This window comes from Pyrus communis, chromosome 17 (genome assembly GCF_963583255.1).
Source record: "Pyrus communis chromosome 17, drPyrComm1.1, whole genome shotgun sequence".
In the NCBI taxonomy this organism is placed as follows: domain Eukaryota; kingdom Viridiplantae; phylum Streptophyta; class Magnoliopsida; order Rosales; family Rosaceae; genus Pyrus; species Pyrus communis.
The window spans coordinates 17,741,679-17,760,266 of NC_084819.1; the positions used below are offsets into that span (position 1 = coordinate 17,741,679).

An 18,588-nucleotide genomic window follows, 5' to 3' on the forward strand; every position below is an offset into this window, starting at 1 on the left:
AGTTAGATTTATAGGAATCGCATAATAGTGGTTAGGGAGAGACTGAAATACATATGCGAATCTTTTAGTGACACGTTTCACATGAAACGGAAATACCAAATTGACAGTGTCATAACTTATCATACAACGAAACGTGTTTTAATATTTGCCAACAGTATCCTCTCCGGATTTTTTTGGTGATAATCCTAGGAATTTGTGAATCGTATCGTTTACATTTTGCAGTCAGTTTTTATCAAGTTATGTTTGTGTTTAATTTTAAATAAAAATATTTAAAATGATTTCTAACCGCACAATATACGATAAACGGATACAATTTACAGATCTCCAGAATCCTCACAAAAAGGATCCGACGAGGATCCTAATTCTAATATTTGGAATTGGATCCTCTCCTGGCTCAGAATGGGAATCTTCATGAGCAGCCCATCCGAACCGTTCAAATTTGATCTAACGGCTGCAATTATTATGGATTAGGATCCTCTCCTGAGCAAATGCCTAAGTAGGTCCATCGGCCGTTCAATTTTTATCCAACGGTTATAATTATTATAACTTTTAGAGGGGCTCCTGTTTGTAGCCGTTGAATAAAAATTGAACGGCCCGATAGGCCTGGTCATGATGATTCTCTCCATTTGCTCAGGAGAGGATCCTGATTCAATTATTATAACTTTTAGAGGGATCCTGTTTAGAGGAGAAGATCCAGTTCCCTAATATTTGACATTACATGATAGGTTTAAACTAAATTGGAACGTTCTCGAACAAATTGGAAACAGAGACCAGAAACTCAAAATCCGACGGCTCGAAGACACATACCGATACAAACGCAAAGAGAAAAACAATGGCAGGCACACTGCTATCTCGGGCCTTTCATCTTCTCGCATCTACTACCACCAAGTCTAATCCTTTCTACTCCGCCGTCTCCTCCCGCCTCATAGCCATAGCCGCCGCCAGCCACTCCAACAAAACCGTCTCAGAAAACCATCACAGGAGTTCACTTCTTCCATTTTCACTTACCCCTTTTCGTTTCCATAACACCCTTAGAGGACGGAGCCATAGCTGCTCCTGCTGCGATTCCACCACAGAAAACCACCGTCGCCATAGCCGCGACGGCGAACCCAGCACCAAAATCAACACCAAGGTTAACTTCTCCCTCCCTTCCGACGACGAAGACGATGACCAAACTACGCCAACCGCCACCGCGAAAGAGATCGACAAGTCGAAGCTCCCTCCACCGTACGACCCTTTCAGCAAGAAGCCCGCCGTCGAGGACCCGGAGGACCCAAAGGACTTGCAAGAAGTCTTCCACAAAATGCGGAGCGACGGCCTCACCAACAATGCAGTGAAGATGTTCGACGCATTGTCTAAAGACGGATTGACCCACGAGGCCTTGGAGCTCTTTGCTCAGATTAAGGACAAGGGTCATATGCCTGACGTCGTTTCGCACACCGCCGTCATTGAGGCCTACGCCAATGCCGGAAAGACGAAGGAGGCTTTGAAGGTGTATTTGCGGATGTTGGCCTCTGGGGTCGCCCCGAACGCCTACACTTACAGTGTGCTGATCAAGGCGCTCGCGGCCGACCCTGGCAATTTTCCTGGGGATGCTAAGAAGTATTTGCTGGACATGATGGGGAAAGGAATGCGGCCTAATGCCGGTACGTATACGGCTGTGTTTGAGGGGTTTGCGAGGCAGGATAGGGCGGAGGAGGGGAGGTTCTTACTGGAAGAGATGAAAGGTAAGGGGTTTGCACCAGACGAGAAGGCGGTGAGGGAGGTTCTTAAGAGCAAAAGAGGACCTATAGCTAGAACCGTCATCAACATTCTGTTTGGCAAGTAGATCGATTTTGCTCATTTCATTTGTTCTCTGTTCATCTTCGTTGAAAATTGAAATGTTTAGCATTTGAAATGAAATCCTAGTTTAATTCGAGCGATATTCTAATTTAATGAACACGTACATTTAATGATTATAATGCCAAAACAAAATACATGAGTGGGAGAGAGAGCAGTTCAAACATAATTCCTATAACTAAGTACAGTTCAATTCGTTTCTTGTAAGACTCTGGAGGAGCATCTCCCAATCTCATTGACATTGCACAGCCCACAAACACAAAACAGTAGAAAGCAATGCCTGCCGGCAGTGGCAGCAGCTTCTAACCCGCCATTGGTGCTGAAAAACTGACGTTTAAACATGCACGGAACCCACCAATGGTGATGGAAAACTGATGTTTAAGGAAGCATGTCTAGAATCCTTGTTTGGTAGGGCAATCCGATGCCCTGTGGCCAGACTGCCCACAATTGAAGCAGGAACCTCCAAAGCTTCTGAAACTGCAAATTCAGATACCACTTCAGTGTTAACTGATGTATTGCGAATTTCTCATTGTGCTATTTCTGACACGAGAAAGTATGAGAAAGTAAAAAGATAATATACCTGTCTCGGGATGGTGACCTGCTTGATCGTTGGCCTCCAATAAGCCAATCATCATCAATGCTTCTTGGACTCCGAGGTCTGCTGTTGCTAGATCCATAACTTCGGCCACTACTCCTAAATGAATCGTCGGCACCACCATCACCACCCCAACCCCTGGAGCTTCTGAAACCACCTGATGATCCTTGACGATCCCTAGAACCTCCTCCCCGGCCTCCTCCACGGCCTCCTCCTCGGCGATCTCTGCTTGAAAACCTGCCATAGTAGTCACTCACCGGCCCATCATCTTGCAGGGCTGGCAACTGCCAACACACACACGACACCAATGTTAGTAGCTTTTCATGCAAAAGCTGCTGTTGTGAGAAAATGACGAAAAGCAAAAGTAAACCTTGGATATCTTGGAAACAGTGTTTCCAGGAGGTATTTGCCTAGTCAGCAACTCTTTGGCAATCTCCTCTGGAAGATCAAAGACTGCTCCTTGAATCTGATATTATCACCATCAAAATTCAAAATTTGTTTTAATGAATTGAATTGATGCACTAATCAAAATAAACATGAGATGTTGTAGATACAAACCCGTTCATCTGCAATTATATGTATTTTTCCAACTTCATCAGTAGCCGTAGAATAAACATCTGAAAGAAACCCAGTGACAGATCTAGCAGACAGGAACCCTCTGGCAAAAGATGGATCTCGGATAAGTTGCAATGTCGTCCATCCCTGCATATAATTTTACAGTTCGATTAATATACCGATACCAGAACTGCGCTGAGATTACACATGCTCCAAAAAACTGGAAAATAAGATGCACTTCACATTCTACGGTATTTAATATCTTACTTGAGTGTGTGATTATTTAATTTCAAAATGAACCATACAGGATATCATGAGTAAGAAAATAAGTGAGCATTTGAAAACATCTTACTGCTCCACCAAATTTCAAGAAAATAGACTACTATACAGAAAATTAAGCGTTTATTGACTTCAATTATTACCGCCTCATGAGTGATAAGGGACTTGGATGATGGAGGTCGAGAAAATCCACTGAGCTGTGCTAGTGCAGCAGCAAGAGCACTTGTTCCCTGTTCATCAATCAATCTCTGTGCTGTTGGTGTGAAAAACTGTACAGATTCAGGATGCACTCCACTAAGAGTAGCAACCACGTGCTGCGCGGATGACTCCAAAACCTCCTCAATAGTTGGTGGACTAGCAAACTCAAACTTGCACCCCACATCACGCTCAAGCGTTTTAATTGTTCTCCTCTGGTTGTTAGTAAACATCAGAACGGCAGTACCTTCTTTCCCTGCACGTCCAGTACGCCCAGAGCGATGCACAAATGTCTCTGAATCATTGGGAAGCTCGTAGTGGATAACCTGGAAGGAAAAAAAAAAAAAAATTATTGCAGCCAAAGGCTTATCAAGGTGTTGGCAATTGATATATTAAGAAAACATCTAAATCTATTTCTAGCATACAGAGTGGTAATAGTTTCGTATACACATATACAAGGATCCATAAAACTATACCAAAAATTTGATTAGCCCAAGCTTACCAAATCAACATTGGGAATATCAAGTCCACGGGATGCAACATCAGTGGCAACGAGCACAGTGAATTTCCCTTGCCGAAAACCATTTAATGTTCTCTCTCTTTGATGCTGTGAAATATCTCCATGCAATGCCTCAGAAGCTATGCTACTTGTTAATGACATTGAGACTTCATCAGCATCTCGTTTTGTTTGTGTAAATACAATGGTCTTCCCGCCCTTTGCGTACACCTGAAGATATGACATTCTTCAGAGTTGTGTGGAAAATGTTTCCTTTTTGAAGTAATTTAGAGCTATGCAGATTCATATTATAATCAGCATCACCATCTTTATCATAAACTAAACAACTTTCAAAGGAAAACACCACAACAACATTAAAGATCATATTAAAAAGAGAGGCAACTCTACTCGATACCTACATATCATACGTATGAGCCAAAACAAGTCAGTAATGAGTTCCAACTCTTACCGTTATAAGATCACTAAGAATGGTCTTCTTTGAAGCTGAAGTGGTTGATAAAGCATAAAGTTTGATCCCTTCTGCAAGCTTCTCGTCTTGGTCGCCAACCTTTGGGAAAAAACAAAGTAGAAAAGGAATTATGTAAGACTCACTTTCCACTCTACAAACATACAAGATGCAAAATTTATTAATTAGCTTTTCCTGTTTTACAATTTGATATCTACCGCATTGCTTTAAACAACTACAACTTCCATCAGCTTTAAGTGTTCAATATCCAGTAAAAATATTTTAGGCATCACTCTATGCCACATTCTAATGACAGATATACAAATAATGAAAGTTTTAAACTTAACAGAAGAAAGAAAGAAAAGAACGACATTTACCAAATCAATTGTCATTGGATTGTCCAAATATTTCCGCGATAGTTTTTTCACCCAACCAGGCATGGTTGCAGAAAAAAGCATGCTCTGCCTCTGAGCTGGAAGCTTTTGCAGAATCACTTCCACATCCTCCTCAAATCCAACAGCAAGCATTGAATCAGCTTCATCAAGTACCAAATATTGAACTTCGCCCAATTTGAGGGTGTTGCCGTTTATCAGGTCAATAATCCGACCAGGAGTTCCAACAACTACGTCAACTCCACGGGAGAGAGCACTTTGTTGAGTTATGTAGGAAACTCCCCCATAGACACAGACGGTGTTAAGATAAGGTGCAGATTCTTTCATCTCCTTTTCGACTTGCTTTGCCAACTCCCGAGTAGGTGCAAGCACCAAAACTCTTGGAAGATAACCAGTCCGCCTACAAAAACAGAAATTTATCACATATTTTTCAAAAGAACATGTCTTTTGATATAATGTGAATAATAAGCTTCACAAATGGTACCTATGAGAGCCTCCCTGTTCATCATCTTCTGTGAGACGCTTGAGTATTGGGATTCCAAAGGCTAATGTCTTTCCAGTCCCTGTCTTGGCACGCGCAATGATATCTCGACCTTCAAGTGCAGGTACTAGAACAGCTCTCTAAACATTTTCAACAGAGAAAGCTATCACTAAACCACTACATACACCTACATACATATATATACATATATAGGGCTCGGGGTTTAGGGTTTAGATTATTAGGGCATCTTTTAAACTGTTATAATCTGAAGAAGGCTTACATTTTTATCATAACACACATAATTTTACGGATAATGCTCAAAAGGGTTCCAAGAAAAACTAAATTACAATCAATTCATGGTATAATTAGCACTAAAATCCAAAGAAATAGATAAGAGAAGCAAAACCACAGAGAGAAATGAAGCACCTGAATTGGGAAAAGGCTCGATATGCCACGTCTCTCAAGGCTATCAAGAAGCCGCTGAGGCAAACCCAGTTTGGAAAGGGCGAGCTCATCGTCGTCACTGGCAGCAGAACCCGGCTCGGTTTCCGACTCGTACTCCAAATCCGAGTCGAGGCCGTCCTTCGAAAAGTCACCGAGTCCCTTAAACGCCTCTTCACTGAGCACCGAGTTCGGAGTGGCAATTGCCGAACAAACGACACCGGACCCCTGCCTAACCAACCCACTCTTTCCTCTCAAAACACTGTTGAAGTGCGCCCTCTCCGGGAACGCAAGCGAAAGAGTAGCACTACTCGTCGTCGCCGCCGCCGGCGCAGCTCTTCTGTACAGCTCGCTGCACGGAGTCTGGGAATATACAGAGGAAACTCCGATGATAGAAGTCATTTCTGCAACTACAGCAGAAATGGTATAACAGCTCTCTTCGCCCTGCTTCTTCCTTCTTCCTCCTCCTTGCACGCAAGGCGTTTGCTGAAATTCCTCAGAGAAGAAGATAGAGGATAACGAGGGAGGGAGGCTCGGAAGATATCGTTATTAGGTCTGGAGGATTGAGAGCGGAGAGGAAAGCGGCCGCTGTGGGTTTATATAGACAAGGGACAGAGGAGTGAGAGCGAGAGTGAGAGTGTGAGGGAGATAAGGCCGCAGTCCAGCCCTTTGGAGAACGTATGGCCTCCCAAACCTCCACCTCGGTTAATATTTTCTCCCCGAAAAGCGGATATTTCTTGTCGGGTCGGAATTCAAACTGCGGATCGACCCGAAGAACCGGCTTTCCTTTTTACCCGGCCGTTATTACATTTTGCCTTTTTATCCAAGTCGTTAATTCATCATGAGAAATGCTATCAAACTCCTTCAAATTTATACTCTCTACAGATTCTTTATTAAATTATATTTTTAACAAATTATTTTATAATGTTAACATAAAATTAACTTTAAACTGTAAATTGACAAAAATTTATTCAGAACTTCACTCATATTATACAAAACTATGATAATGTAAGGCTTATTTGGATGTAATTTTAAAATGATTGAAAACGCTTTTACAAAAAATGTTTTTGGGTTTCAAAAGCACTTTAAGTGTTTTTCCAAAATTTACCTACATTTTTACTAATGATTGATTCTATAAACATTTTCACTAAAAACGTTTTCAGTAATTTTAAAAGTACATCCAAACGAGTTCTTATGACTTGTTTGAAAACTGCTTTTAAAATAACTGCAAGGGTTTTAGGTGAAAATATTTTATAATCAATTCTTAATAAAAATGCAAATAAATTCTACAAAAATATTTAAAATGCTTTCTATAAGAAGCAAATAACTCATGTAGGAAAAAACTTCAAGTATTTTTGAAACTAAAAACTAATTTCTTGAAAAACGATTTCAACAATTCTAAAGAAACTTCTAGACGAGCCAGTATTACAGTCAATCCCTAAAATTCATATGGTTAATTGAAAAAATATAATTTGTTTACGTGATAATTGCAAAAATATAATTTGTTTACGTGATAATTGCAAAAGTATTCGATAATAACTGTAAACACAGCTATCATCGAATAGAAGTTTAAAAAAGATTGGGGATTTATCAAATTTCATTTCATAAAATTTTCATGGTGGATTCCCATTTTTGTCGATTAATTGTAAATACAGCGGGAGTGGAAGCAGCCGTCGTTAGATTCCAGCCAGTAAAGCATTTCGTGTGGGAAGCCATTTGCTCGAATTGCTTCCTCTTCTTCTTCTTCCTTTGATCTATCGGACCAGCTTTTCGCGTCTGGTTCGCAGATCTCCCTCGAAATTCACCGTGCTTTCAAATTCTAAATCCTTGGAACTCTTCAAAGGTATATTTGCTTCGAGCTTTCGCTTTCAATTTCGTCTACCCCCAATTAATTTCGGTCAAAACCTTAATTTCCATCCGATTGAATTGAGATTTTTTCAATTCTCATTTTTTAGTAATTTTTAAAAAAATTTGGGGTTTTTTTTTTTCAACGGTTGCAGGCGTTTCAAGCAATTTCAAATAGAGTGTGGGGGTTAGGGTTTACGAATTCCCCTTCCCTTCCCTCACTTCGATGGAATTTTTCAACTTGTAGCAAGCAAAGCTGTTGCCTTAGAGGGAGAATAGACACTGCTGGTGTTGCTCAGGTTTTGATCAATCGATAGCCCTTTGTTTTCGCGGGTGTAAATGTGTATGTTTTGCTAATACTTTTGAGTTTTTATTGCAATTAATGTGCAAAGGGGTTTGATTGGATTAAGTTTTCGGAATGGCGGAGTCGACCCCAATCTACCTGAGCATTATTGCTTTTTTCTGTACTGTTGGAGCCATGGCTTTGGCCATTATGCACATCTACAGGCACCTCATGAATTACACTGAACCGACTTATCAGAGATACATTGTCCGCATCATCTTCATGGTCCCGGTGAGTACTTAATTCGAAGAAAAAACCCACTATGAAATGCTATGTAAATGCATTCCCACATGAAGAATTGGGTTTAGTTCTTTGTTTTTACCTTTTAGGATTTGTTCAATGTATTTGAATTTAAAGAAATTATACGAGAATATAGTGAAAATGGTTCTTTGTACGTGGTTTACCTGCTTCGTATTATCTGGCCATTTAATTTTCCAATCTGATAGTGTGAGTGCATGCTTTCTTTCCTGAATAAGCCTGTTATGGTCGTGCGTACGCTATAGAATGGACAAAGTAAGGCCAGAAGTACAAAAGGTTTTGAAATTTGAAGATTGCGATAGAATCAGTGGAACTCTTGCATTCTTTGTTACTGTAATCTGTATTGATAGAAATTTCGCTTGTTTGGGTATTGGTTGAACATCAAGATATGCATTTCTTCACATTTGTTTTGTACGTAACCAATATGAACTTTGTTTTGCTTTACAGGTATATGCATTGATGTCGTTCTTATCCCTTGTTAATCCTGCGGGTTCAATCTACTTTAATTCCATTAGAGAAGTGTAAGTATGTCTTCATTTATTCAAGTGTTTCACTGCACGTATAATTGATAAGAATACTTTTTTTATCTTCTGGCCTTCTTTGCCTTTGTTCCCATTTTAGATAAGAACATAGAAAGGGATAAAGTAAAGGAGGAAATTGTTTCCACCATTTTCCCCTTAAATTCCGGGTATAAGGGCAAACCTCTTGTCGAGAGAGAATCCTGTGAACCTAAGGGAAAATGTTCCTCCCATTTGTTTCTCTCTCACCCTCGTACTCGCTCATTCTCACCTGTTTATTACCCTCTAGGGCTCAAGTGTCAGTTTGTCTGATTATTGCAGGCACTATATTGTTTTATTCTCATGTTATTTTTTTTCCCATTCTGTTTCAGCTATGAAGCTTGGGTCATTTATAATTTTTTATCGCTGTGCTTGGCATGGGTTGGCGGCCCAGGATCTGTTGTTGTAAGTCTCAGCGGTAGGGTTCTAAAGCCTTCCGTGGTTCTGATGACATGTTGCCTCCCTCCCATACCCCTGGATGGGTGAGTACAATCTATGCTTAATTTACCAAGATGTTATCTGCAAGCCAGGAATTTGTTTTGTAAAAAGAATCACAAAATTCTGAATTCCACGGGAACATCTTTGTCTATTTCAGTTATCTGGGTACTATTTTCAAAATGTTTGTCGGTTTTCATTTAACTTGTGAATACCTTGTTTAAATTTACATGCATAAAATCAGGCTTCTTACATAATGGGAAGATTCCGTGCATGACTAAGGAGATTTCTGGACAATATTGAGATTTTGTTATATAACAATATGTCATCGTATTATACGTATGAGATGATTGTTTGATAAACTCACACACATGAAACTGTTAATGCAGGCGCTTTATACGTAGGTGCAAACAAGGATGTTTGCAGTTTGTGATCCTGAAGCCTGTATTAGCTGTTGTTACCCTCATACTTTATGCTAAGGGGAAATATGCAGATGGAAATTTCAGTCCAAGACAGTCATACCTGTATCTCACTATTATCTACACTATCTCATACACAACAGCTCTCTATGCTTTGGCATTGTTTTACTTTGCTTGCAGAGATCTACTCCAGCCCTTCAATCCAGTTCCAAAGTTTATTATAATCAAATCTGTGGTTTTCCTCACTTATTGGCAGGTAAACGTTTTTCTCACTGTATTAGTCATAGTAATCTACTTATTGTTCAGTGTCTTGTGTATTAGCAATTTGCACTTGGTTGTTGATCACATTCTTATGCATTTAGAGCAGAAGATGATTTCTTCTAAAAGCAGTTTTTGAGTATGGATGGCATATATTGCCTCATTAATTTAAACAAACTATATGGGGCCAAACTTCCTTTAGGCTCACCAAATGCTGCTTGAAAATGTGGAACTGTGAAATAGGTGCACATTAGTAGCAGAATGTGGATAAAAGTTGGTGCATATAACGTTGGATTATTCATATGATACTAACTTGTAACTGTGTATAAACATGTACTAAAGAAATAACTTTGTCGTTTATTCCTATTATTTCATATAAGAGAGCTATAATTTGATTTGCAGTATTGTGTTTTACGTTCTTTGTCTGTTTCCCTTTCCTTTTTTTGTTGATAGTGAAGTCTAAGTTTTTAACTTATTCAATGTTTCTGGTTCTTATTGTCTGCCATTTAGGGTGTGTTGGTCTTCCTTGCTGCGAAATCTGGGTTAATAAAGAATGCAGAGAATGCTGCTCAGTACCAAGATTTCATAATATGTGTTGAGATGCTTATTGCTGCTATTGGTCATTTATATGCATTCCCTTATAAGGAGTATGCTGGTGCAAATATTGGCGGGCCTCGAGGTCTGACTGGAAGCCTCTCACATGCCGTAAAGTTGAATGACTTTTACCATGATACAGTCCACCAGGTGAGCGTTTCAAATTATTTTTTTCTGATATCCCCTTGCATAAGAGTTCTCTTTTAGCTTTGCTCAACCTTTCTGATGAGAATATTGAACTGTGTGCAGTTTGCCCCTACTTACCATGATTATGTACTCTACAACCCTAGTGAGGGTGACGAGGGAAAGAGGAAGTATCGGTCACGCACCTTTGTGCCGACTGGCCCAGAGATGGATACTGTCAGAAGAAACAAGAACATGTTTGGGAACAAGATAGATGACATACAGCTTTCAAGTCTTTCATCTTCTAGCTCAAGCACCCCGGATAGTTCTGGTCCAGTACCCGAGTCTGCGAGTTCAGATGCAATAAAGTCTTCCCTTCTTGTTGATACCTCAAATTCTGCATCAGTGCCGTATGACATGTCACTCATCGACTTAGACTTGAACAGTTACCCCGCGAAGGTTCCTTCAGCAAATGAAGGTGGCACTACGTGACAACGATAATCTGTGGTAGACTCGTATGAAGAATATTCTTACAAGGAAAACAGTTTTAAAATGTCTCTGGGGCCTTCGGGAAAGCTTCATTTGCTTAATAGTGTGGTGAAATTGGTGCTGGGTATACTCCCTTTTTCTCTCTGTGGTTTGATATGCACTTTCGTCACTAATATCTTGCTTCCCACTGAGATTGTTTTCAATGTCTTGTTTTGTAGATATGGAAAATCTAATTGTCATACTTGCTAGGTCACAATAGGAAAATCGATTTGTTTTTTTTCGCATTTTTCGTTGCACAATGAAAGAGTTATGTTGTCTGTTGGATGTCTTGGACTTGACATTGAAATATTATTCTGAACTGTAACATGGTACATGGTTCATGTTTATTCATTTTTTACCTTCTTTCCGAGCGAATCGAACTTTATATTCCACCCCTCTTGATGTCTTAGATGAAGAGTATTTCTGTTCGACGAAAGGTTTGAAAAATCTGTTTGATGCAGACCCACATAAACACCTGTTCTTTGGTGGATTGATTGAGGTGCTTATTCATTTACTTTGATGAGGCAATGATGATGTTAGACTAATGTTAGTCTGGCAACAACTCCATGACTATCGGGTTGCTTTCGCTGCGAACGAAAGCGACGTGCTTCTGGATATATTCTTTATAGATGGCCCTTGATTTTGGTTTTTGCTGGATTGGTTTTGAATTTTGTTTAAGTTTGCGAGGTGGAACAGAAATTATTTTGATGACTTTTAGAAGCTAAGTCCACCCAATGACTCATGGTGCATCTGATTTGAACTTTGAGGTGGTGTGATTGACAAGGGAGTTGCAAAACAAGACTGTCTAAATTGCATGATCTACTTGTAAGTGCTAAACTTGTCAAGGTAGATAATGCAAAATGTATTGAGTTTGTTGAGACTAAATGCTTAATCTCTTCGCTAATTGGTATTTGGGGAGTTAATCTGTGTTCTAATTGGTATTTGGGGAGTTAATCTATGCTCTAATTGGTATTTGGGCAGTTAATCTGTGATCTAATTGGTATTTGGGCAGTTTTCTTATGTTACGCAAGTTACCTAAGCACCCTGGCTTATCCGTATTACTACTCTGTTGTTGCTGCTTCAAGTCAAAACAACTCAAGGATTTCCAAAATAGTTAAACAAACAATAGAATGTGATCAAATTCTAATCGATGACTCGATTGGAACATTTTTTTAATCGGTGATGGAAATCGAATATGAGACCCCAGGTGTAGATGTGAATGTCTTTAATTACTTGAACTACAAGCATATAGTGATGTGTGGTCAGTGTGGGGTTTTGTTGATGGCCGTTCGTTTTTCATTTTACATACAGTAAGAGTATTTCGTATAATTTTGATTAATTAAACTAACTCTCGTCTGCGACCGTTCTTACCTTACTTTAATCCATTTGAGTTGACAACTCATAGGGCGGTGATTTACTTAGACAATGAATTAAACCTAAGTAGAATCCCACCAAACATAAGCTACAATTGTAGGATTGGTCCTAGAATAACCTATGAAGTTAAAAGGATGTTCATGTAGGGTAAAAAATAAAATAAAAGTGGAAGAAACAAAGTCCAAGAAGAAAAGGCAAGGGGAAAAGCAAGACACAAAAGGCATGTGACCGTCCATCTAAAATGACCTCTATCCACGTGTTAAAGCAAGATTACTATATAACACATGAGAGAGAGAGGAGGGGACTATAATTTTAGATAGAGAAGAAGAAGCATTGTGTCATTACTTTCGTTGTAGGTAAGTTTCTCTCCTCGCTTCAGCAAGCGCTCATGTGGCGGCGCAGTCGTCGCTTGCCTATTGCCTTCCTAAGCAAAACGGCAAACCCAACTTATGCCTTAACCCACCCAAGGTTCGTCGAATTTATACAATCTTAAGAGTCTCCCACAGACCTTTATATTTCTCTTTAAACTGCACCGTTACTCTTCATCTTCAACCTCCAGATTTCATACCCCCAAAGAAGGACAACAAAGCCCTCTCCTCTCTCTCTCTCTCTCTCTCTTTCTCTGCGTCTCTGTTGTTTCTCTCCGGCTGCGTTCTCCTCCATGGCCGGCCTGTGGGGACAGAGCTTTCACCACGTGGGAACCGACCCGTCCATCAGCAGAAGCACCTCATTGGCTAGGAGTACTAGCAGTGGGTCCTACTGCAACAGCTACATGGAGCAGGGAAGCAGCAACTACACGTTGATGGAGAAGAGGCAGCTTTTTCTCAGAAGCTACCAGTTCAGCAGGAAGAAGAGCCTGACGGAGAGGATAAAAGGGTCTTTTTGCAAAGTCAAGAGGGTGATATGCCTCCGGCTGAGGTCGGCGAGGAAGCTCCGGAAGTTGGTTTGTTTCAGGCTCAGATATGGCGGTTCTTACCGGAGAAGAAGACTCTGCCGTCTGCTGAATAATTACCGTCATACCCGCAAATGCGATAAGTCCTATTGCTTCTGGTAGGGAGTACTCGAACCTCGTGTCAATGTCTAATTCTTCTCTCTCCCTCTGTTTTCGGGTTTCTTGTACTTATCTTTTAGCCATCTCCAATCGAAATTAAATATTTTCTGACTCTTTTCTGCACCGATTGGGTCGGAATGAGTGTATGAGGTTAAAAGAGGAGTGCTAAAATTACTTAGTCTTACAATTTCTTTTGTTTATATGTAATTTCAAAGAAAAAAAAGTGGTGCTTGAACTTGAAAGCATTAGAATTTGTGGTATTAGATTCACACCCCACAATTGATCTTGTTTCCAAGAGTTAAAAAAAAAAAAAAAAAAAAGAGTTGTATACATGATGAATTCCTGTTGGATTTATTTTGTGATACTTGTTGTTAATTTTAGTTAGGGTTTTTGCTCTCACTGTAAAAAAGAGGAAGGAGGAAGGGGGGGGGGGGGGGGGGGGGGGGGGGGTTGAGTGGGGTGGGGATAAGGTAGGGAAGATTTAAAATGGTGGGTTTTAGTATTTTTGGGTGATTTATATTTAAGATTTAGTATTTTTGGGTGATTTATATTTATGTCTTAAAACTTGTTCATAGTGTAGTTAAACTGTGTTTTTATATCGTTGAAATTGTTGATATTAGAGTTGTCGATTATCGATTGGTATGATTGTCGATATATCACCATCACTATAAAATAAAATAAAATAAACTGTGTTTCTAATTGTTATGAGAATCCCGAAATAATAATTTGCATGATGAGATTGAGAATCTCAGAGTATAATGTAATGGAGGCCACCATCCGGCTTGGGGTTTGGTTTCTAGGTTACGCAGAGTTTGAGGTCGATTTTTGGAAGAGGTAAATGGAAACCGATGTGGAAATCTATCAAGTTCAAAGTTTGAGAACTTTGAGTATCAAGGGAGTTGCAAACCCAAAGAAAAGTCAAACAGTTCAAAGATCCAAGTTTGAATGAAAGAGATGAAGCAATAAGTCAGTATTGTGGGAAGTGTGACTTTTGCACTTTGCATGCTGTTACAGTTGAAATTGATCACACAACTATATTGCTTTTACTTCTCTTCCTTTTTTTCTCTCTTAGTGGTTCGCTTTGCTGGCAGGATTTCCTCTAGTGCGGGATAAATCCTGCGCTACAATTACGGGTTATGAGTAGTTGGTCGATATTCCGCTCATATCTCGCGTTGGAGAACTTGTGTTAAGTAGTACTACAGGTCTACAATACAGTTTTGATTCATGGGGCATTGGTATTTTCATCCGTCACCAAAAATTATAGGTAGGATAATGAGACCAAATAAAAGAGTCAATAAAAACTACATGCCACTGAATTAAGTGTTCTATAAGTTAGACTGGCCGTCTTATTAAATTTCACCTCGTCTGATTTAACTCTTTGTTTACTACGCATATGCGGATTAGGGTACTGTGTATCTCGCTTGCACCATCGTTTAAGTCTTGTTTTATAAATCAGAGTAGTTTATAACAGAATAATGTTAGAGATACCATATTCTATAGACCGCATGATGTAACGGTTGATATTTGAATTTATTTTTAAATTGGTAAAAATAAAATCTAACTATCAACCATGTAATTTACAAAATATGTTCTAAACCCTACTTTAAATCTAATATTTTACTCCATTATAAATTACTACCAAAATAAGGTGGCATGGTGGAGCAAGCAGAAAGCTCTGGTCATTTATATAAATATAATCACATGCCTAATGGCTTCATATGGAATCAACGTCAAGGTATAGGTGGAAATCTATGAATATAAAAATGAAGGGGCAAGATTAATCAATATTTTGTTACATTCTGCAGTATCGGGACAGATGTATAAAAGGGCTTTTCCTTTAGTGTTCATCTTTAATTCAACTTTTTAATGGATTCGCTGGGAAGGAGGAGGAAGAATATTTCATTTCATGTGCTGACAGAGACAGATACAATTACTTGGGATGAAAATTTAAGAGCGAGAGAAGAGAAACTTGGATAAGATAGTTTTCACATCAGATAAGGATTTTCTTAAAATCAAGTGTTAGAATTGGACGCGACCAAAATACAAAATAACATAATATGACAGTATGGCCAGATCAATCATGTATCCAAATTGCCTTACTCAAGTTTTCATGAACAACTCATCATCAAGATGTATGTAGTCAGTTGACATTTCACAAAAATTAGGCGAGAAAAGGAGATACGAGCCTGTACAGATAGATACCAGCATTAGAGATGTTTAATCTAGTGTAAATTAACAGTATTTGATTAATTATTTCATACATTTGTCTAAAATTTACGGAAAAAAGATGAATCACGTTTTGTTGCATGTGTTTCCTGATCAAGAAAAAATGGTTCCTTGAGAAATGGAGGATGAAATGGCAATCGCTGGAAAAGAAACATGTACGATATATATTATACTAATGTTTTGGCTTCCAAAGTCAACCAGATTTAGACCTGGTTTGGTACTGAGGTGATTCTGAAAAAAGCTGGTATAAAAAAAGCTGGGAGCTGTTTTTGTGTTTGGTAAACATTCAGCTTCAGCTTTTTTTCACAGTTTTGGGTGAAAAAAAAGCCAAAAACAAGAAGCTGCAAAACCCAGCTTTGAAAATCTGCTTTTTTCACATCTGTTTTACATAAAAGTTTACCAAACACTATAATACTGTTTTTTTTTTTTTCAAAAGCACTTTTACAAAAAAGTTTACCAAACATTCTGCTGCTTTATTTCACAGCCGCTTATTCTCACAGCACAGCAGAATCAGTTTTTTTTCAAAGCACAGCAATACCAAACCAGCCCTTAAAGAACTGGCTGCATGGTAACGGTGACACGGAATTTTTTGGATACTTTGAAGTATTGGATATTCAAATATTTTAATTGTTAAACTTTTGTTTAAAAATATAAAAATTAAATTTAATGGTTAAAAGATCTTAGTCTGGAGCACCCAAATTTTTTTTACGCATATACTTGCTAATAAAAATAAATAAAAAATAAGATCGTGTTGAAAACTTTGTTTATAATTATTCTAGATTGGATCTAGCCAAACTGCAGTGGTAAGAGGAAAACTTTGTTTAACATTTGCCATGGGGCAGATTTTGTAGTAATCATAGGGGTGGGCTATAATTTTCTGTTTTTCATATATTACGTGCGAATGGCTAACTAGACTTTCTTGAATGTTTTGAAATATCTAATATTATAAGTATTTTAACCGTTAAATCTTTATTTTAAAACTAACACTAAGTTTTTGGTTTTTCAAAAACCCGCACGCCGTGTTACAACAGTAACTTTAATTTAAGGTTGGTTCCGCCCTTGAGATAATTGAATAGATTAATTCAGGCTATCAACCTAAAAGCTAGAACATGATAGAAATTAGAAAGCTTTCACTTTTGGGTGAATAATTTTTGGTTTTGGCAGTTATATCATGGTAACAGAGAGACCATAAAGCCACTCAGCAACTGGTATCGTATTATGAGAGAGACCAAGTGCCTAATTGTTTTCTCATCTAAAATGTGCACAACTAAAATTCGAGGAAAGAAGTGTTTGATTGGTTTCAAGGATCATGTGATTAGATAGATGCTGAGGCAGAACTTATCACTTTTCTTTGTGCTTTCTTAGAGCACTTTTCACCCGTTTTGCAAGAGCATGCCATCGACAATTACTATTCACTCTAAAAAGTAATTGTCTTTGTGTAACTCCAAGCATTTATCATTGCCATGAGATTACTATTCATAAATATATATATATAGTTGGTCTTATCCTCTACGTGTTGTTATCGCCTTAGATTTCGGCCAAGATTTTTAACCACTTTCACCGCATCAAGTGTCAATATCCATTAATAATATCCACTCAAATTTTTTTGTAAGATTTTTGACCATTCACGTCGCCCCCACATATCCTTATCCGATCTTTTAATTTCCTCATATTTCTTCATAAAACCATTCAACCCACCAAATGTACACACACCAATCACCTCTATCCTCCGTACTCATCTCCATTCATAGATTTTTTTTTAAAGGGAGTTTTAACGAAACACTCATAATATTGTTCACTTTTAACATTAAGGACATTTTTACTCTAAAAAGTCACTATTGGTACTATTCACTTACAAAAAAAATTTGTCCTTTTGGTTAAAACTCAAAATTTTCAATCCATTTTCATTAGTTTTCCTTTTTTTTAAAGGATAGTTCTTTCAACAATGTCTAACATGAGGAGATTGCTAGAGAGCCAAGAGCAAGAAATTGGATTCGCCTGAGAACCGAGGGAGAGGTTGTGGAGAAGTATTCGGAGGATGATTATAGTCCTTGCTGCGGATCCTTCCCTTAAACTATCACGTCTTTATTTCAGATAATCATAAAATTCTTAGGATCCTTCCCTTAAATTCTGTCAAATTTAAGCCAAGGAATTGATGGCCCAACCAAATTTTGGGCTGTTCATACAACCTGAACCAGCCTCTCTCAGTAGGCACAAAATGCAATTGGGTCCAGGTTTCCAAGCCAGCTCAAAATAAAGTGCACAAAAATACAAAATAATCTTCATAGAGCTCGTTTAGAAATAATTTTAAAATGATTGAAAACGTTTTTGGAAAATTTGATTTTGGAAGAAGCAACATATATGCGTAAAATGTTTTCCAGGATTCACTTAGATTTTTACTAAGAATTGATTTCAAAAATAATTTCACTAAAAACATTTTCAGTAATTTTAAAAGTATTTCTAAACGAGTTTTTAATTAAAGAAAAGCTGCCAATTCCCACCCACTCATTTTCTTCAATTTCGGACTGATTAGACCAACAGATCATAGCCTTGACTAGATTATGGACTCATTAGTGTAAGATAATTAAACAAAACATCTAAATCAGCTTTTACTTAAATATCACAACTGCAAACCTCACTTTCTCTAGCAAATGATTGGTTTTGATTTGCAACCCTAACATGGACATCAATCATTTGCACATGCCACTAATATTCCCAATTCTTCTGCTGCATTAATAAACTCAAGGGAGCAAGAGAGAGCTGCACTGCGGTGGTTATGTCTTTGGTGGTAGCCATGTGTTTAAATGCAGAGTATACTGAGCTAGAATATGAATGGCA

General features: G+C 38.5%; 4 protein-coding genes across 5 annotated transcripts; 3 read left to right on the forward strand and 1 right to left on the reverse strand.

Moving 5' to 3' along the window:
* The first annotated feature begins 777 nt into the window (after nt 1-777).
* LOC137722312 (pentatricopeptide repeat-containing protein At4g38150-like) lies at nt 778-1,926 on the forward strand. The gene has a single exon (XM_068461280.1). The coding sequence runs from the start codon at nt 833-835 to the stop codon at nt 1,826-1,828; it is 996 nt and encodes a 331-aa protein (XP_068317381.1). The 5' UTR covers nt 778-832; the 3' UTR covers nt 1,829-1,926.
* A 4-nt stretch (nt 1,927-1,930) lies between these two features.
* LOC137722311 (DEAD-box ATP-dependent RNA helicase 3, chloroplastic) lies at nt 1,931-6,398 on the reverse strand. The gene is made up of 10 exons (XM_068461279.1): nt 5,725-6,398; nt 5,302-5,438; nt 4,803-5,217; nt 4,429-4,527; nt 3,966-4,190; nt 3,412-3,789; nt 2,993-3,136; nt 2,805-2,900; nt 2,420-2,718; nt 1,931-2,316 (listed from the first exon to the last, which is right to left on the reverse strand). The coding sequence occupies exons 1-10, from the start codon at nt 6,139-6,141 to the stop codon at nt 2,232-2,234; spliced, it is 2,295 nt and encodes a 764-aa protein (XP_068317380.1). The 5' UTR covers nt 6,142-6,398; the 3' UTR covers nt 1,931-2,231.
* An 847-nt stretch (nt 6,399-7,245) lies between these two features.
* On the forward strand, nt 7,246-11,463 carry LOC137722671 (uncharacterized). Of its 2 annotated transcripts, none has more exons than XM_068461730.1 (8): nt 7,246-7,582; nt 7,740-7,883; nt 7,995-8,158; nt 8,633-8,706; nt 9,075-9,224; nt 9,567-9,852; nt 10,365-10,598; nt 10,698-11,463. In XM_068461730.1, exons 3-8 carry the CDS (start codon nt 8,003-8,005, stop codon nt 11,061-11,063), a joined length of 1,266 nt encoding a protein of 421 aa, XP_068317831.1. In that variant the 5' UTR covers nt 7,246-7,582; nt 7,740-7,883; nt 7,995-8,002; the 3' UTR covers nt 11,064-11,463. The 2 variants fall into 2 exon arrangements, with proteins under 2 accessions (XP_068317831.1, XP_068317830.1); XM_068461729.1 differs by having other exon boundaries at nt 7,247-7,582; nt 7,977-8,158.
* A 1,312-nt stretch (nt 11,464-12,775) lies between these two features.
* Nucleotides 12,776-14,946, forward strand: LOC137723554 (uncharacterized). The gene is made up of 2 exons (XM_068462754.1): nt 12,776-13,523; nt 14,325-14,946. Exons 1-2 carry the CDS (start codon nt 13,135-13,137, stop codon nt 14,338-14,340), a joined length of 405 nt encoding a protein of 134 aa, XP_068318855.1. The 5' UTR covers nt 12,776-13,134; the 3' UTR covers nt 14,341-14,946.
* Nucleotides 14,947-18,588: the final 3,642 nt, after the last annotated feature.